Source organism: Ambystoma mexicanum, chromosome 10 (genome assembly GCF_040938575.1).
Source record: "Ambystoma mexicanum isolate Mex_15411 chromosome 10, UKY_AmexF1_1, whole genome shotgun sequence".
NCBI classification, from domain to species: domain Eukaryota; kingdom Metazoa; phylum Chordata; class Amphibia; order Caudata; family Ambystomatidae; genus Ambystoma; species Ambystoma mexicanum.
The window spans coordinates 866,303,138-866,322,933 of NC_090932.1; the positions used below are offsets into that span (position 1 = coordinate 866,303,138).

Sequence of the window (19,796 nt, forward strand, 5' to 3'; positions counted from 1 at the left end):
ACCACAGTCTATAAGGTATGTAAATGAAGATACATACCAAACACCCTTTTTTGGATCAGGGTGGTTATGTTTGTAGTCTATTTAATAAGCCACAAAACATCCGTACAATCTAGTAATATACGTTGTTTTTATTCCACAGGGTGTCAATTTTAGAAGTTCTATGGCTGCAAGAAAGTTATAGGAAGGAAATACCATCACCTTTGAAAAAAACACATATCATCTTACCCCTGATGAATGTCCCACATCAATCGGTGTTTCTAGGACAGAAACTTGTACAAGTTGGGTTATTGAGAAAGTACCAATAAGACCTAGACAAAAGAGAAATCACTCCAGTGTGGAGCTCCACACGGAGTCAATTTAAAAACCAGCAGAATCAACCCATAATTTGGGATTTTCATGTGTTTTGTGAAGTACAGTCTTTTTATATGTTTTATATATTGTGTGTTTGACTATGAATTTTATGTAATATGATCATTTTAAGAGTGTCATAATTAAATAAATATATGTATTAAGAAGTATATGTGGTAATATACGGTTTCTTGTGTTTGTCATCCCTGTGGATATATTGTTCGGTGTTTACACCTTCTTTTATATATACTATCAGTCTTATCCATGTGGTAAGGAGTGTGTTTTGATCCATTAGAACATGGTTATTGCCGTTTGAGAAAAATATACCAGTTCTATGACGCCTTTCTCCAGCAGGGATTGAATTCCCTGCGCAAGGAGCGGATCCGGACTCTTCAAAGAGAGGTTCCCTGGTGGATTGTCATGAGGCCTCTGCCGGAAAGGAAGACAGTAACCGTGGGCTATGATCTCCAGGACCCACACATCTGAAGTAATGGAACGCCATTCGACAAGATGCTGCGCCAGCCTTCCCCCAACCAGCGAACCATGGGACATGGCCTCATGACTGAGCTGAAGCGGCTGCGGCGTTGCCTGTGGGCAAAGAGGCAACAGCCCGAGCGGCCTTGGCACCTCCAGTACCTTGTTTTCCACCACTGGCACTCCTACGGTGGCCCCTTTGACTAGCAGCTCCTTTCGCTTTCCCAAAGGATGAGTAATAACGAAAGGAACCTCCCCTCCATTGCTGTCCCCTAGGACGAAAAGGCGGAGGTTGGCGAACTGCAGCGCCCAACAACTTTGCTGCAGCTTTTGAGGTCTGCAACCTCTCAAGGCTCTCATCAGCCTTGCTGCCAAAAAGATGGACACCATCAAAGGGCATGTTGAGGAGCCGGGCTTGCACATCAGGAGCAAACTCAGACTTCCGCAACCACACAAACCTGCGTATTACGGTGCTCGCCGCCATAGACCGGCTGACGCAATCTGCCATGTCCAAACCCGACTGAACGGCCTCACACATGGCATCCTTGCCATCCTGGACCATAGCAAGAAAACCATCCTGTTCGTCCCCTTCGGGAATATGTTCAGCTGCTAAGGAAGCACAGTTCCACAGAGTGTGCGTGAAACATGACAAGGCACATTCGGAGTTGGCAGCCTGAAGAGCCATACCCCCTGAAGAAAACACTTTCTTCGCCCAACCATCAAAACGCTTGTCATCCCTATCAGGAGGGATGGTAGGATTCAACGCCTGCTTTGCTGGGGCCGTAGCCGCCTGTACCACCAAACTCTCTGGAGTGGGGTGCTTGGTCAAATAGCAGGGGTCGCTACTGACTGGGCGGTATTTTCGCGGCAAATACTTGCCCACTGCCGGGAGACTCTCTGGAGCAGTCCAAGCCGCCGCCACCCTCCTCTGTAGAGCCATATGGAACGGCAGTACCGAGTGAGTTGGTGGACCACCTTGGTTGAGGATATCCATGAGGTCATCCTGAAGAAAATCCCCTGGGGGAGCAGATCACCCCAAGTACTCGGTGACCCTTGACATAAGGCGCCGGTATGAGGAGTCGGCATGGGTGCCAGGTTCAGGCCTACAAAACTCCACCTCCGGAGAGGTGTCCAGACCACTGGCGTCGTGCAGTGACTGACGCAGGTCCTCAATCTGACTATGTCCCGAGATAATCTCATTTGGCATCGTATCAGGAACCATGTCATCATCAGAGCCCTCATCCACCTCCGAAATGTAATCAAGATGGTGGAAAGGGGGCACAGAATGGGGAACAAAGCCATGCTTGGCCAGAGCCTTTCTAGGGGGTTCCACTGTACCCCGGGGTACCCCCGTTGAAACAGCTTTTAAAAGCGTTGAGGGCGTCGAGTGAATCGGCGTCGAACGTGGTGCCGACAGCATCGACGTCATCGACACAGGCCTCGATGGCAGAGCCCCAAGCGTGTCCTTCGACAGCCTGGGCGCCGATGGCGTCAACGACTTCCTCGGAGGCAGAGCCTCGAGAGAGTCCCTCGACCTCGGCGTCGACGTCTTCTTCTAAGACATCACAGGTGCACACGGTCTCGAGCGCGTCGAGGACCGGGACCTGGAACGGGCATGACTAGAACGATTCCCCTTGTCCGAGCGGGACCTTTCCCGCGAATCGTGTCGACCACCCGAGCCCGAAGGTGTACGAGCGGTGTCTCTAGTACGGTCATGCCCGACCCCACTCGGAAGCGCGGACGTACCGGTGCCCTGCGATTCAAGAATTGCCAGCATTTTCTTACCGAAGGAAGCCCATTCCGCCGGAGTCGCATGCTTGGTGGGATAAACTACCCGCCGACGGGCGGAGTCCTCGGACGAGGACGGGGAAGGCGACCGATGACGGCGCTTCCGGGAGTGCCTCGAAGAGGCAGAGGAGTGTCGGGGCCCACTCTGGGACCGAGACCCCCTAGACTTACGATGACGATGCGGAGAGTCGCCCCTCGAATCGTCCGTCGAAAGCCCAGTCGACTTCCAGGGCTTGGACACCTTACCGACCAACAGTTTCTTGTTGCGCTCCCGCAAGGCTTTGGACGTAAGCGACTGGCAGTCGACACAATCATCCGTGTCGTGGGCCTCCCCGAGGCACCAGAGGCAGGCGTCGTGCGAGTCCGTCACCGACATCTTGGACCCGCAGTCCAAGCATTTCTTGAAGCCCGGGTGCGGGGTGGAAGAAGAGGAAGACATCTCGAAAACTTCTTACAACCGAACATGTTCGAAGAACCGAAAGAACAGAAACTCCATAGAGTCGAGGCGCGCCGAGATCTCCGAAGCGAACACGTTCGCGGAAAAAACGGAACTGAGGCTACGGGCGTTGTGCGTCTTACTTATAACATCCAGTGACGTCAGCTGTCGGAGGAGGTCCTCGAGGGAGGCGTATCGGCGTCATCGACGCAGACAACGAAAGATTTTTCGAAGCAGCACAGCTGTGGTGATTACTGTCATAGATCTGGAATACGTCGGAGGACCCAATCCCCTCGAAACATGGATACCGCATTGTCTGTGCGGATGCAGACCACTTTGTTCACAATCACTGGCTTGAAGGCTTTGAGCGCCAAGAAAATCACCAGAAGTTCCAGATAATTTATGTGAAATTGTCCTGTGGCGACCACAGGTCAAAAACCTGAAGATGATCCATCGTCACGCCCCACCCGATAAGGGAGTAGTCCGTCTGAATGGTTGTTTGAGGGGAGGGCTCCTGAGAAGGAGAACTCACCGACAGATTGCTAGAAGATGACACCATAGGAGATCTGTCATGCTGGGTGGGACCGGAATCATTTTGGTGTCCGGGTCCACTACCTGAAGCCAGGAACTCCGAAGAGCCATCTGTGTTAGAGCATTTTGAGACGAGCAAGGGGAAGAGCAAGCACACACGAGGCCATGAGGCCTAGAAGCTTCTGGAACAACCAGGCCGACATGCTCTCTGACTAAATGAAAACTTGACATGTCGTTAACAGATCGGCCATCCTGTCCACAGTCAGGTACACTCTGCAGTCGATCGCGTTCCAACGGAAACCCAGGAAAATCAGGTCCTGAGAGATCGCCATGGAGGATTTCCGCCAGTTCACCGACAGCTGAAGCCCGAAAAGGAGCTGAAGGAGAGACTGAAGATTGCTCAAGGCTTTCACTGGACAGGGGCTGCGCAGAAGCCAGTCATCCAATATGGACACACATGAATACCCTGAAGCCGTAGAAAAACTGCGATGACCGACATCATCTTCGTGAAGACACGCAGCGCTGGGCTCATCAAGGAGTGACATGTCCAGAACCCGGTCGTGGAATGCTGCGACAGAGCGGGGCTGGTCCTCACTATCCTGGTCTGCCTGAGGGTCTTCTAAAATGTCAGGATCCGCTGGCTGCGATGCGACCGGTGTCAAATTGACGTCTCTCTCTACTGGAGTCTTGTGAACCGGAGACAACAGAGGCAGAGGCGGAAGAGGTGGAGGCGGGCCGGGAGGTAGAGGTGGTACCGCTGCCGGAGCGACAGGAGCCGTAACTGGAACTGCCGGGGCAGGATGCGGCACCAGAGGGCAGATCTCCCTAAAAAGGCCTTTAAAGTACTCCCTCATGGGATCAGTGTTCATAAGAGTCTGAAACTTCCCAAAAAAAGGCATCCTCTGCCGAAACTTTAGGAACCGGGATGGGCAGAGGCCGCTCTTGAGGGGCATACCCTCACAAACATAGTGAGGAAGGGTGCCAAGAAGGCCCGCCATCAACAGTGGGGCAGAAGCAGAAGGAAGCAAGACCATATGTGCTAGTGGCATCAGAGCACGCCAGTCATAGGAACGGCGGAACGGATTCACACCGTCCAATGGACCAGGTTGTCCACCAAAAAGAAAGCACCCAGTACCCACCGTCGATAGCATGGGTGTGAGGGAAGAATCCAAAATGGCTGCTGTAGACCACGCGGGAAGGCCGGCCATTTTGTGAGCATCTGTGGAGAACTGCGTCACATGTGTGGGTGAGGCAGGTGACTCCACAAACTGGTCAGGGGACTTGATCGAAAATCTTGCCTTGACACAAGGATCCTCGGCAGAGCCAGCACTATGGGGCCTGGGATGTTTACTGGACATCCTGTCGTGACCCTTTGAGTTAGCCTCCAAGAGAGGAACCTCAGCCAAGCCGATAACAGAGGAGAAACGATCGGCGACCTCTCCCTGTGCCCACTCAACAGAAACGGAAAGTTGAGGAATCCACCTCACAGACAAGACCTTAACAGGTCTCACAGGTCTGTTGGTACACACCTTAGCCTCGATACGAGGAACCTCTGAACAGAGTCTGGTCTATATAGCTCCCCCGAGAGGGGCCTCGAACTGTGGTTTGGTGCAGAAAGCCTCAACGGAGGCCTCAGGGCGCACCCCGGTGTCTGTGTGGGAAGCTTCAAACAAGGAGACCTCGGAGCAAACTCAGGTACCCAACTCCTCAGCACGACTAGCTGGCTATTAGCACCTGATTGGTGAACCTCTGATCGTGATCCGGTAACGGCAGGCCCCTCGCGGGAACCCTCAGAGAAAACCCTGGTACGCCCCTTAGGCCTGCGAGGCACCTCAGGAGAAACTCTGGTAGCAGAGCTTTTGAAGCCCCTCACGGACCTGGAGGAACCCAGGAAGGAGTCCTCTGGCCGGGGTGCCCTGAAAAGTAAGGAACTTACCAGGCGTCTTTTCTTTCCATCGATGAAGATTTGAAAATGCGATGGAGGAACTCTGAAGATCTTCTCCCACCGACTAAGATGGCGTTCAAGTGCCCGGACTGAAAGGGAATCGCAGTAGAAACACGAGTTCCAACGGTGATCCGGTCCTAGACACTCCAAACAGAGAGAATGGGGATCTGCCCTAGCGAAGCGACGTTCGCAAAAGGAGCAAGCGACAAATCCCGAATGATTCGGCATGGACGGAGGACACGCGACCGCAGAACCGGAGCAGGAGAGAAGGACAACGGGAAAAGAAAAAGGTCTTCCCGGTGATGCAAGTGCATCCAGCCCCGACCGCGCAGAGAAAGGGACTGAAGGGCGATGCGCGGGGTGGAGCTAAGGATGGTGGGGATATGGCATGGCCACGTGCGGTACCCTGCATAAAAAGAGAACTACACATTTTTCAAATTTATGCTTTTTTACAAAAAGTGCTCCGGTCCCGTCCCACGGGATGGACTGTCCCAAAAGTATGGAGGAAAGGGGACGGGACGTAAAAGTAAGTATAAATAGTTGCCCCGTTGACAGCTTCCAGTATATCTGGAATGAGTGGCATGGGATACCTATCCGGTACCGTGATCTTATTAAAACCTCGATAATCTAGGCAAGGGCGAAGCTCATCAGTGTCTTTCTTTGGAACAAGAAATAATGAAGCCCCCGCCGGTCAAGTGGATTCTACAATTAGTCCATTTTGGAGATTTGTCTGAAGATATTCCTTCAACACTTGATTCTCCTTTTGTAAGAGCATAGACATGTGAACAAAAAGAACAGGTTCATTTGGTACCAAATTGATATGACAATCATCACGTCTGTGTGGAGGGAGAATTTTAAACTTAGGTGAAGAAAAAACTTCTGTAAATTCCAAATAACAATCAGGAAGGCCGCACATATGACTCATCAGCACAGAAGGGTTGTCAAGCGGTTCTGGGGGTATGGAACGAATTTCGATGGCGCCTTGCGTTAAACAATTTGCAATACAATGTTCAGAGCCTAGAAAGATTATTTCAGCAGTCCAGTTAATAAAAGGATTGTGTAGTCGGAGCCATGGTAACCCCAGAATAATAGGAAAATGCGCAATCCTTACTTATAATATCACAACTGACCTGTTCAACATGCGATGAAATCCTACAAAACATCTGATGAGTCTGTTCTTTAATAGGGCCAGACACTAAAGTATTTCCGTCCACACCTTGAACTGGAATAGAAACTGATTTAGATGTGTGCCTTAGCCCTTCTCCATTGGTCATCAATAAAATTGCCGGCGGCACCACAGTCCACCAGAGCAGGAATGTTCTGTGTGATTCTATCCTCAAACTGAAGTTGTAATAGGATAACTACCATAGAACCTTCTGTCGTCTTCACGTTTGATGTTAAGGTTGGCATGGAGGAACCTTGTAACTGTACCCAGGTCGTAGTTCCCCTTACGATTGGGTTCTGGAGTTTCCAAACTTCCTGAATTCGGATCTCTGTGGTGGTGCGACTGTACATTCTCTGACAAGATGATCAGAAGCTCCACAGTACATGCATAGACCTTTAGATCATCTGTGTTCTCTTTCTTCGGTAGTCAATGGTCCCCTAGTGGCACCCAACTGCATTGATTCTTCTGTTGGTTGTGGACATGCTTGTGTCGACATCATCTCTGCTCTTGGTCTAGAGTACCTTCCCCTTCGTCTCTCATGTTCTCTCTTGTAGGCGGTAATCAATCTGCATTGTAAGAGTTATCATCTCTGCCAAGTTAGCTGGACGAGGAACCCGGGATATCTCATCTTTTAAGTCATCTGCCAAACCATGTCTAAAACGGGTTAATAAGGCATCATCTGGCCAAGCAGTTTCTGCTGTTAAACGCTTGAATCCATTGATACAATCCAGAATACTTCGAGACCCTTGGCGAAAGTCCAATAACTTCTCTTGAGATGATAGAGATTTCTTGGCGGTTGAACATACTTCGTAAGCTGTTCACAATGGCAGGGTAGGCATCTAATATAGGATTACTTGCAATAACAAGGGGAGTAATCCAAGCAAGAGCAGGTCCAGTAAGATGTGAAATTAAATACCCTACCATATCCCGATCTGTGGGGAAGTAACTAACCTTAAAGGTAAATTGTATGGTGCAACCATCTAGAAATTGTTTCAATTTATGTGGGTTACCATCATACCCCTGGTAGAGAAGGAGGGGGAAGTTCAGGGCCCACAGTGAGTCTAGATACATGTTGTCTAAGGAAAGTGTTTTCCTGCTTAAGGTTCTGAACCTCATGAGAGAGCTTCCATGGCCTGCATGAGATGATGCATCTGTTGATCCATGATGCCAGAATTTGTGACATTCCCATCTGTCATATGGATGTGGATAGCCTTAATAGACTCAATAGGAGTTAGATAAATGGCACCAACCTGAATCCAAATGCAGCACATCAGGCAGAAGCAAGCTGATAATAAGAATCCCCCTAGATGCTCTGCAACTCCCAGGTGATAGAACAGGCTGAAAGATGCAGAGAACCCAGGGAAACCCTGTAGTGGCAGAAAACCCTGAGTCTTGACAGAAGTTCAAAAGTGTCACTGGTATGCTGAATAAGGTCTGGAATCTGTAGTCTTGAGTCTCCCTTATATTTCAATTGCTGTAGAACTGACGTGCTTTGGTTACATCATGAACAACCTGGATACCCAGTAGTGTGATACTGTGAAAGAGTATATAAAGGTCTTTAGTTCAAGAGATAGAAGGCACAGATAGGAAATGTTTGAAAAGAAATGAGGGAAAATAGACCTGTGCATGAGTCTTGTACTGTTTAAGGGTGAAGGGTGTCAACCGGAGCTGGATTCCACAAACTCTTGTGTGTGCTACAACTTTTGCAGAGAACATGTTCCGGCTACAATCAGAAGATAACAGATTACGAATAGTGCCGTTCAGAAGATCGAATGTATAAAGTGTGCCGTAACAGCTTATCCGGTAAGCACGGAAAGAAACCAACTTTGAACTAGAAATCTGACGGGGCTTCAGAAAGTAATCCGCTGCTCGGAAACAGCAAAACAAACACAATGTGTAGCACGAAGCGGTCAGATCGCTGGGCGCGGATAAGGAGAATAACTCCACTATGAAACAACAAGGATCAGGTAAGCCTAAGACAAAGGGTAAGACAAAAGGCAAAAAGGTACACAGAGTTGCTGGCAAACTTACGAGCGTCTGAGAAGAAAGGAGTAGCGACGCGCCCAGCCGCTGACTCTGCTTGTAGAAATGACGGCCATCCAAACTGCAATACATAAACATGGCGAACAACTAGAGCATGTGCAGGACTAGCCGAGAGGACCTAAAGGGCGGCCATTTTAGAAGAACAAAAGGTATCCAATAAATAGACCAGAAACAAGTCCACTGCCCACCCAAGATCGTTGCAATCGATGTACACAGTGATTCATGACAACCTCTTTTGAATTAGCACTCATGCTTTGCAGTGTCAACCCATCCTGAATGCCCATCCACCCATTTGCTCCCCAAATGGTCAAAGACTTATTTTCAAACACTTTTCCTTATTACTATTAGCTCTTAATCTTCCACCCCCCCCAATGGACTCTTCTCTGCCTCCTTCAAATCTGCAACCGTCTTACCCCTATTGAAGAAACCCTCTGCTGACCTAAACGTCCCAGCAAGAATTCTTCCAGTTTCTCCTTTTCACCATTAGTCAATAGACATTGAGCTGGTGCTCTTCGACTGGATCACTAAGTACCTTGAGGATTATGGCCTTGGAAATGCACTTCAATCTGGCTTCCGGCGTAAACACTCACTGACACTGCACTCATGCATGTCTCAAACATTCGTTCTGATGCTCACCAGGCCAAACTCTTGTATACACATTCTTTTGGGCCTTTCTGATGCTTGTAACACTATTGAGCACTCCTCTCTCATATTCACTCTCAAGAATCTTGGAGTTTGCAAATGTGCTCTTGCCTTGATCGCCCCTACCTGGAAGGTTGATTTTGGAAGGTTGATCCTTTAAAATTTCTTGGAACTCTAACCCCACCCCTCTTCCTGTCGGCGCCCCCAATTATCAGTCTTTGGATCTCTGCTCTTCACTCTATACCTCAACCCTAGGAAGACTTCTCATCCTTCGGCTTTCACAACCACCTTTTTGCCGCTTGACACTATTTTTCTGATTTCCCTCCTTTACCCCAGCCATCTCATAACGGATTATGAACTGTAACTGCAATTCGTCACTGGATGGCTCTCAGTAGTAAACAAAACTGCTTTCTTATTTCTCCCAGCTTCCAATGCCATCCTTCCCCACTTCTATCTCCTTCCCGCCTGACCTTCTTGCTCCTTAAAACAAGGATCGCAAACTTAGGGCCCTCTTTGAAAGCAACCTATGACTGCAACAATTCCATTCTTTCTGCTACTCGTATTAACCACCTCAACATTTGGAAAGTGTGTCCTTGTCTTACTAACCACTCTACAACTAATCTCCATGTTTGCACTTTGCATTCTTGACTACTGATCAAGTCTACTCCTGGGCTTTCCTCTCTACTCCTTCCTCCCTCTACAGAAAGTCTGCAACTTTTCTACCCACATTCTACAGCCTTCCTAGATCCTCCCCCAACTTGCTCATTGGCTTCCATGCACAATCGCTCTCTTTACAAGTTTCTTCTCGTGGTCTACAAAGCTTCCAATGGTCTTTCTCCTCAGTACCGGTCTGATTGTATCACCGTTTGCTCACCATCTCGTTCCCTCCGATCCTCATCTGCACTCAACCTCACTGTCCCATACCTTTCCCGTGCCTCCTCTTGTTTCCATTCTTTCTGCATACTCGCCCTGCCCCAGTGGAATTAACGGCTCATTACAATCAAAGCCAGCCCAACTGTGGATCTCTTCAAAGCTCTGCTTAATCTTAACTTACTTGCTAAAGGGAGCTCTCCATCATCATCCCTACTTGACCTCACCTCGACCACCAGTGATGCATAAAAATGTAATTTTGTATATTTAAATAGCACTCCTCTTTAGTTTAAAGTACTTGCTTTGTAAGTCACCTGTTTACTTATGCATTTGCTTTCCCATTTTGTTTTATAGATGTATGTCTCACTTTTTTAGACCCTCACCACTTGTTCTCATCCTTGTGCTATTGTACAGGCACCCTTCGTGATAATGCCTCCATCATCTGTAAATGTGTTAATACAAGTAATTTCTGAACAAAATTGACATTCATGATCCTCAAAAACAAATTCAAACAAATACAACTATCTGAAAGCAAAAGAAAAAGTGGAAACCAAACCACTGCAGTACCTACCTCAGTGTCAATTGTTGGTGCACCACTGCTTTTTGTGAAGGTATCCGCATAATGCCAGTTGATCTTGGCCGCATATCCATCCTTTGGAGGTAGTGCATCAGCAATTATAACTTTATCCTGAGGTAGAATCATTCCAGAATCCCGGGCCACCGAAATTGCTGTCAACATATTATCACCTGTTTGCCAGAGACAGAAAGCCATGTGCATAAATGGGTCAAACTCAAAAACTAATACATTTAATAAGCTGCTAAATCAATGCTTGAAAGTAAATAATATCTCTTCTAAAAGTCACAGGTATACATTCCATTAAGCTGTGCCCGGCCATTGGGGGCAGATTGTCCACGATGAAAATGGATTCAGTAATTCTCTTTCATAGTGCATTTGCTGATCAGGAACACAACACTGCTGGCATCACCTTTCAGCTCAGATACAATAGTTTGTAAGTGTCTGATACAATCATAAAATGTAACGCCACAAAAATACAATCCTCATCAAGCTGGAAGTACAATGCAATTTTACTTTTATAATACAATTTTGTAGTATAACATGCAGATTACAACTTCTTCTCATATTTGATTCTAACCCCTTACTTCAAATCCTCAAAAGCTGAGTATTCATCACAACCCAGTGTGACGAGTCAGAAATGAAAGCCGGACACAAAGTTGTCCTGTTTTTGGTTAAAGACTTTTATTAACAAACTGATTTGGAAAATGTCCCTCTGAACCTGCTCTAAGAGGAAATTGCCTACCAAAAACAAAGCATCTGTCCGTGTCAGGATGTCAGAAAGCAAAAGCCGTCCTCGTGTCCAAATGTTCTAGCCTGACCCTTACACTATAAACCAAACAAAGTGAGATGGGAAAGCAAAAAGTGTTCATAAATGAAATTCGAACAGCTCCAACATGAGAGTTCTCCAAGTTAACAGTACATTGGTTCCACAGGGTGGTTCGCTTCCCCTTGATTCTTCAAAGAATTAGTCAAGATTGACAAGGACTTTGCTGTTTGGGAGCTATTTTTCTTTTTATCAAGCTCCTTGTCCGTAGTCAAGTGAAACACCCCCTCCCCTCAAATGGCAGGTCGAGAATGCGCTCGTGCACATCGGGATGAAACTTGGTCACCTTGAGCCAAGCTGTCCTCATGTCGGTGGGGATAGAGAGAGAGATATGCCCGCTGTGTCAATATGTGTCACTGTAGACACCATGATATCCTGGGCCACTATCTTCGCCTCTGCCAACCCTGCCTTGAATATCGACGGGGAGCTCCAGGAGGAAATCCATTATCTCCCGCTAAAGCAGTTGGTTCACTGCTGCTAACATAGCGTTCGCACTGGCCTGACCAAGGTGGAGCGTAGCATTAGAGTATATCTTTTTGCAATAGGACCCCAGCAGCTTTTCCTCCTTACCTAGGAGGGCTGATGGAGGGGCAGATGAAAAGGACTGCAGTTTAGAGTACATGGAAGCCAAGCTATAACTGAGGAATGAGGTTGGGGGTGCACAGATAGTAAGAGTGGGTCTCCTTCCGCCTGCCTATGCTTGGCATCTAGGCGCTTATTCATAGGCTGTGTGGAAGGTGGCTTTAACCAGACCTTTTTAGCAAAGGATTCTACATTCTGCTTTGAGGGATGCCCGTTCTTGTGGACGGGCATATTGGTCAGTACCTCTGCCAAGGCCCCCGCTTCAGGTTGTTCAATCTGCAGATGCAGGATACCCAGGTACTCGGCCACACCCACCAGCCTCTCGTGAAAGGCCCTAGCTGAAGAGGGAGTATCCTATTCCTCCTCTTCATCCGTGTCCCCCGAAGTGTCCTGCAGGTCGGGAGCTGCTGGTGGCATGCTGGGTGCGGGCAGCTGTGGCATGCTGCAGACAAAATATATATAAGGGGCGCCTGCTTTTGAGTCTGTGGTCTATCAGGCAAAACGATAAGGCTAATGAAAATTAGACCATCCAGACCAGAGATGACAACTGATTACTCTCAATTTGTAATCGTTAACTATTTATTTTGCAACAACCCATATGTCAAATTACACATTAACAAATATATTCATATAAAATATGGCTCTTTGAACTTAGAAACAAACACATCCCTCCAAACAAACTTCATTCACAACTTCTTCATGCATTCATCACATTCACAAACAATAGAAAAAATGATATTTTGTTCATATCACTATAACAATGGCAATTAAAGCATTTCTTGGTTTCACACTCGGTTAATTTACAACGTGTCCATCTGTCAACATTCAGAGGATAGAAAAACTGTTTGTCGACATGTTTCGGTTGAGTTCTTAAAGTGGTCAATAACTTCCCTTTGTGTATTATGTTCAACCTTCTTCAGGACAAGAGACGATCGCCAAATCTGCGTGGTCTCATAGACGAGTGGGGGTGTGTGTAAGGCAAAGAGGCCTAGGTCTATAAAATAAGAAAATAAGAAAAAATGTAAGGTGTCATCTCCGTTTCATAAAAACCCATTTCTTGAGTAACAGCTAACTACTAAAGCTGTGTGTGAACCGGCTCACCTCCTCTGATTTTTTCAGTGGCTGGCGTGTCGGTTCGGTGGAGTAAATCCCGGCATGAGAGATCTCTAGTAATGAGTTTCACGTCGTGCGTCCTACAGAATAAAGGACATATAAACTCGTAAGTTTATAGGAGGGGTATAGCATACTATCAAAAGGAACATTAATGAATCGGTACTCACTCAGTTGACGTAATGGGGCTCGCAAAATTGTCCGAGCTGTAGGTTCGGTCAGACTGCAGGGGAGGAGACAAAGTGTAAGTGCTTCCGAATAGTACACCCTTGTGTCGCATAACTATTACCACAATATAAAGCTTGCTTTAAGAATTCTATTAGATGTCAGCTCTATAGAATAAAAACATTGTGTAATGGGCCCACAATAGGGAGCCATGAGCCTGCATATCTAAACATAAGAATGTCTACGTCCCTGCAGTGAACTCTAAACCACTCGTGGAAAATGGAAAAAATGGAGCTTACTTCTTAGGTTCTCTGGAATGAATCCCTTGGAAGAGAGTACCCGTTGCTGGTCAATCGCAGATCAAAGAGTCACGAAACTGTAACAACAGTGCATGGTTTCAGATATGGAGCCGGAAGAGCACGAACTGGCATAGACTATGTCTACTGCTGTCTACTTACTGGGTGTTGCCTCAGCTCTGTCCGTCAGTGTATGAATCTGTTGGCGCTCCTTCGCTACTGATCGCGGCGATCCGGCGTACGTTCCAAATAGCACCAAATGGACGCACAGTCGCTTTGAATTCTGGATGGTATGCGGCTGCTCGGCATTCTGGACATAGTAGTTCCCGAACACCGGCGGAAACGAAAACTGTCTCCACACGAATATGCGTCTAGTTACCGAACAAAGGTGAATGTGCCGCTGTGTGCGCTTACTGAGTGTGAAAGGGCTAAGCACTATGGGATATGTCAAAGGGCCGCATTTGTTGTTATTTAACTTAAATCATGAAACCTCTCTTCCCATGTCGCAGGGCTATGAAGAAAGGTTACAGATGAATGTGGAAGTCTGGTGCTCATCTTAGGCCACCATAGTATTATGTACTATTCAGGGCATTCCATTCCACCGAAATATTTAACCCATGGCGGACCGTATCTAGAGAATAGATCCACTTCTGTTCCAGGCGGTGTAGGGCACTGGCCATATCCCCACCTCTTAATTTAGGGCATATGGTTTGTAGTACAAACCACTTGATGTCTGTATCTTTATGGTGAAGTCTGTCAAAATGATCCACCAGAGGTTTGTCAGCTGTATGGTTTCTAATACACGAGCGGTGTTCCCCAATACGTATTTTAACCTCTCTTGTGGTTTTTCCAACGTATAGTAGATTGCACGGACATGAGATGACATAGATTGCATTTTTTGTATGGCAGTTGGTGTGATTCTTCATCGTCCATGTATTAGTCCCGTATTGAAAAGTATGTTTGGTCTCGGTAAAGGGACATACGCTGCAGTTCCCGCATTTGTAGTGTCCAATAATGGGTGGAAGTCCCCATTGGTTCAAAATTGAGTTCTCTTTGGGTTTTTCATAATACGTGTGCACCAACTTTTGTCGCAAGTTGCAATTTCGTTTGAATGCAAACATGGGTTTCTTAGATAATGTACCCGGGTTCTTGATTAAATCCCAATTCTTGTTAATGATCTTCTTGATGGCATTACTAATAGGGTTATACGTTGTGACACAGACCAATCTCTCGTGGATCTTTTTTTCTTGACTCTGTAAAATGAGAGCCCTGTTAGTATTGGCTGCTCTCTTCATGTTCCTTTTTACCAGTTGTTTCGGGTAACCCCGTGTGTCCAGTCTTTCTTTGAGTTGTGTAGCGTGTGTTTTGTAATCAACCCTATCTGTGCAATTGCGTCGAATCCTTAGAAATTGTCCATATGGCAGATTAAATTTCAGACTCTCCGGGTGAAAACTTGAATAATGTAATAGGGTATTCTTGTCTGTGGGTTTCCTATAAAGTGAAGTGACCAACGCATTCCCTTGTTTTCTAATCAGTAGATCTAAGAAACTGACTTGCTCATTGTTCCATTCGATGGTAAATTTTATATTGGAATCGCACGTATTGAGCCACTTGTGGAAGGTGAGTAGAGATGTATTGTCACCCCGCCATATGAGGAACACGTCGTCTATATAGCGACGCCACATCTTCAGCTGTCCATGTGGTTGTGTTCGTAGTATGTCATCGATGTTTCTTGATTCGAAGTTGGCCATGTATAAATTGGCTACCTGAGGGGCAAAGGTGGCACCCATACTTACCCCTTTTTGTTGTTTGAAAAGCTGAAACAGCCACCTTTGCCCCTCATGTAGCCAATTTATACATGGCCAACTTCGAATCAAGAAACATCGATGACATACTACGAACACAACCACATGGACAGCTGAAGATGTGGCGTCGCTATATAGACGACGTGTTCCTCATATGGCGGGGTGACAATACATCTCTACTCACCTTCCACAAGTGGCTCAATACGTGCGATTCCAATATAAAATTTACCATCGAATGGAACAATGAGCAAGTCAGTTTCTTAGATCTACTGATTAGAAAACAAGGGAATGCGTTGGTCACTTCACTTTATAGGAAACCCACAGACAAGAATACCCTATTACATTATTCAAGTTTTCACCCGGAGAGTCTGAAATTTAATCTGCCATATGGACAATTTCTAAGGATTCGACGCAATTGCACAGATAGGGTTGATTACAAAACACACGCTACACAACTCAAAGAAAGACTGGACACACGGGGTTACCCGAAACAACTGGTAAAAAGGAACATGAAGAGAGCAGCCAATACTAACAGGGCTCTCATTTTACAGAGTCAAGAAAAAAAGATCCACGAGAGATTGGTCTGTGTCACAACGTATAACCCTATTAGTAATGCCATCAAGAAGATCATTAACAAGAATTGGGATTTAATCAAGAACCCGGGTACATTATCTAAGAAACCCATGTTTGCATTCAAACGAAATTGCAACTTGCGACAAAAGTTGGTGCACACGTATTATGAAAAACCCAAAGAGAACTCAATTTTGAACCAATGGGGACTTCCACCCATTATTGGACACTACAAATGCGGGAACTGCAGCGTATGTCCCTTTACCGAGACCAAACATACTTTTCAATACGGGATTAATACATGGACGATGAAGAATCACACCAACTGCCATACAAAAAATGCAATCTATGTCATCTCATGTCCGTGCAATCTACTATACGTTGGAAAAACCACAAGAGAGGTTAAAATACGTATTGGGGAACACCGCTCGTGTATTAGAAACCATACAGCTGACAAACCTCTGGTGGATCATTTTGACAGACTTCACCATAAAGATACAGACATCAAGTGGTTTGTACTACAAACCATATGCCCTAAATTAAGAGGTGGGGATATGGCCAGTGCCCTACACCGCCTGGAACAGAAGTGGATCTATTCTCTAGATACGGTCCGCCATGGGTTAAATATTTCGGTGGAATGGAATGCCCTGAATAGTACATAATACTCTGGTGGCCTAAGATGAGCACCAGACTTCCACATTCATCTGTAACCTTTCTTCATAGCCCTGCGACATGGGAAGAGAGGTTTCAGGATTTAAGTTAAATAACAACAAATGCGGCCCTTTGACATATCCCATAGTGCTTAGCCCTTTCACACTCAGTAAGCGCACACAGCGGCACATTCACCTTTGTTCGGTAACTAGACGCATATTCGTGTGGAGACAGTTTTCGTTTTTGCCGGTGTTCGGGAACTACTATGTCCAGAATGCCGAGCAGCCGCATACCATCCAGAATTCAAAGCGACTGTGCGTCCATTTGGTGCTATTTGGAACGTACGCCGGATCGCCGCGATCAGTAGCGAAGGAGCGCCAACAGATTCATACACTGACGGACAGAGCTGAGGCAACACCCAGTAAGTAGACCGCAGTAGACATAGTCTATGCCAGTTCGTGCTCTTCCGGCTCCATATCTGAAACCATGCACTGTTGTTACAGTTTCGTGACTCTTTGATCTGCGATTGACCAGCAACGGGTACTCTCTTCCAAGGGATTCATTCCAGAGAACCTAAGAAGTAAGCTCCATTTTTTCCATTTTCCACGAGTGGTTTAGAGTTCACTGCAGGGACGTAGACATTCTTATGTTTAGATATGCAGGCTCATGGCTCCCTATTGTGGGCCCATTACACAACGTTTTTATTCTATAGAGCTGACATCTAATAGAATTCTTAAAGCAAGCTTTATATTGTGTTAATAGTTATGCGACACAAGGGTGTACTATTCGGAAGCACTTACACTTTGTCTCCTCCCCTGCAGTCTGACCGAACCTACAGCTCGGACAATTTTGCGAGCCCCATTACATCAACTGAGTGAGTATCGATTCATTAATGTTCCTTTTGATAGTATGCTATATGTCATGATCTCTGCTTCCAAAAGGTCAGGGTTTTCCCAACTCCCTTGGAAGCAGATCCATAACCCAGGTTCCGAGTGCCAACCAGTCCCAATTGGGACCTTTTGGACCCAGTCCTGGCGCCAGTGGCACCAGGCTCATAAATATGCCCAGTCCCAGCGCTGGAAGCGCCGGGCTCATAATGCTTGGGTGGACTTACCTTCAGCAGACCATGCTGCTTACTTGCCTGCCAGTTGAGCCTCTGATCCTCTTCTGTTTGGAACTACTTTTCCTGTTGGGTGGGGCTGGAGCCACTCCCTAGATTCAGAACACTGGAACTCTTCTGGAAGGCAGGAACTCTTTTCTTACCAGGAACTCTTTTCTTACTTAGGCGTGGCTGTGGAAGGAGACACCTAAGCACTACAGGAGGCTATTTAAACCACACCCGGTGGATGAATCTTGCTTTGCGTTATTCTGCAACCTCTGCAGCAGAACGCTCATCGTGTCTTCTACATCGGGTCCTGGGCCTAAGGAAAAAGGCTTACCATCCTGAATCCAGTCTTCAGCAACACCTATAAAGACAAGAAAGAACAGGTTAGCATTCCGGCATCTGAAAGGCAAAGGCTTACCATCCTGAATCCAGTCTTCAGCAACACCTATAAAGACAAGAAAGAACAGGTTAGCATTCCGGCATCTGAAAGGCAAAGGCTTACCTACTCTTCGTACGCTCCGGAGGCCTTCGGCGCTGCATCCCGCATCTGAAAGACAAAACAAGGTGCATTTAAAGACATTGGGGAACTTTAATACTCACGTGCCATTACTCCTTTCCACATCTAATCCAGTGGGTATTCCGGCACCCTGCAGCCGCTCCGAACTCGTACCTGCAAAATAAAAAGACAGTTAGAGCGCATAGTGAAGCAGGCAACAAGCGCTTACTTACGTGCTTCCAGGCGCTTCTATTCATCACACGGGCTCCATCTTCAACTCACTTCAGCCCGTCATCCGCCATCGCCGGAACCCTGCAAAACAAGAGACATCATTACTAAAGACTTTAAAGACATTTGAATGACTCGAAACTTACCGTTCGTGCAGTAAACGACGGACAGCAGTCCTCTGAAGTCAAGAGGCCTGCGCTACCTATCCAGTGAAGAAACTGGTTACAGCACCCTGCCCCGAGGCAGATGGAGAGCTCGGCATTCACTTACCTAAGGTGAGAGCGTTAACCTTTGGGGGTCTACAGGAGAGGAGAAGAGGAAAGAGATAGGGACACCCCAATAACCCCAGTTCATTAACCCCATATTTTCTATCTGCAGACATCTTACTCTACACGTCAGGCATACAGTGCACAGAGGTCCAGCCCAAAGAGCCAACCGGGTGCTACACATCACCTTTGAAGATACGGTAGTCGCCCAGTCAAGACCGGCGCCTCTGCGAGAATCAGGTGAGCGTTACACTATACCCCTCCTATAAACTTACGAGTTTATATGTCCTTTATTCTGTAGGACGCACGAGGTGAAACTCATTACTAGAGATCTCTCATGCCGGGATTTACTCCACCGAACCGACACGCCAGCCACTGAAAAAATCAGAGGAGGTGAGCCGGTTCACACACAGCTTTAGTAGTTAGCTGTTACTCAAGAAATGGGTTTTTATGAAACAGAGATGACACCTTACATTTTTTCTTATTTTCTTATTTTATAGACCTGGGCCTCTTTGCCTTACACACACCCCCACTCGTCTATGAGACCACGCGGATTTGGCGATCGTCTCTTGTCCTGAAGAAGGTTGAACATAATACACAAAGGGAAGTTATTGACCACTTTAAGAACTCAACCGAAACATGTCGACAAACAGTTTTTCTATCCTCTGAATGTTGACAGATGGACACGTTGTAAATTAACCGAGTGTGAAACCAAGAAATGCTTTAATTGCCATTGTTATTGTGATATGAACAAAATATCATTTTTTCTATTGTTTGTGAATGTGATGAATGCATGAAGAAGTTGTGAATGAAGTTTGTTTGGAGGGATGTGTTTGTTTCTAAGTTCAAAGAGCCATATTTTATATGAATATATTTGTTA

The 19,796-nt window shown here is 46.6% G+C and overlaps 1 protein-coding gene across 2 annotated transcripts in view; it reads right to left on the minus strand.

Annotated features, from left to right (window-relative positions):
* The window catches only part of ATP13A3 (ATPase 13A3), a 1,430,808-nt gene that overhangs the window by 366,224 nt on the left and 1,044,788 nt on the right, over positions 1-19,796 (minus strand). For both annotated transcript variants that reach the window (XM_069618570.1, XM_069618569.1), the window contains exon 21: positions 10,814-10,989. In XM_069618570.1, the coding sequence (XP_069474671.1) occupies positions 10,814-10,989 (176 nt within the window). The remainder of the gene's footprint in view (positions 1-10,813; positions 10,990-19,796) is intronic.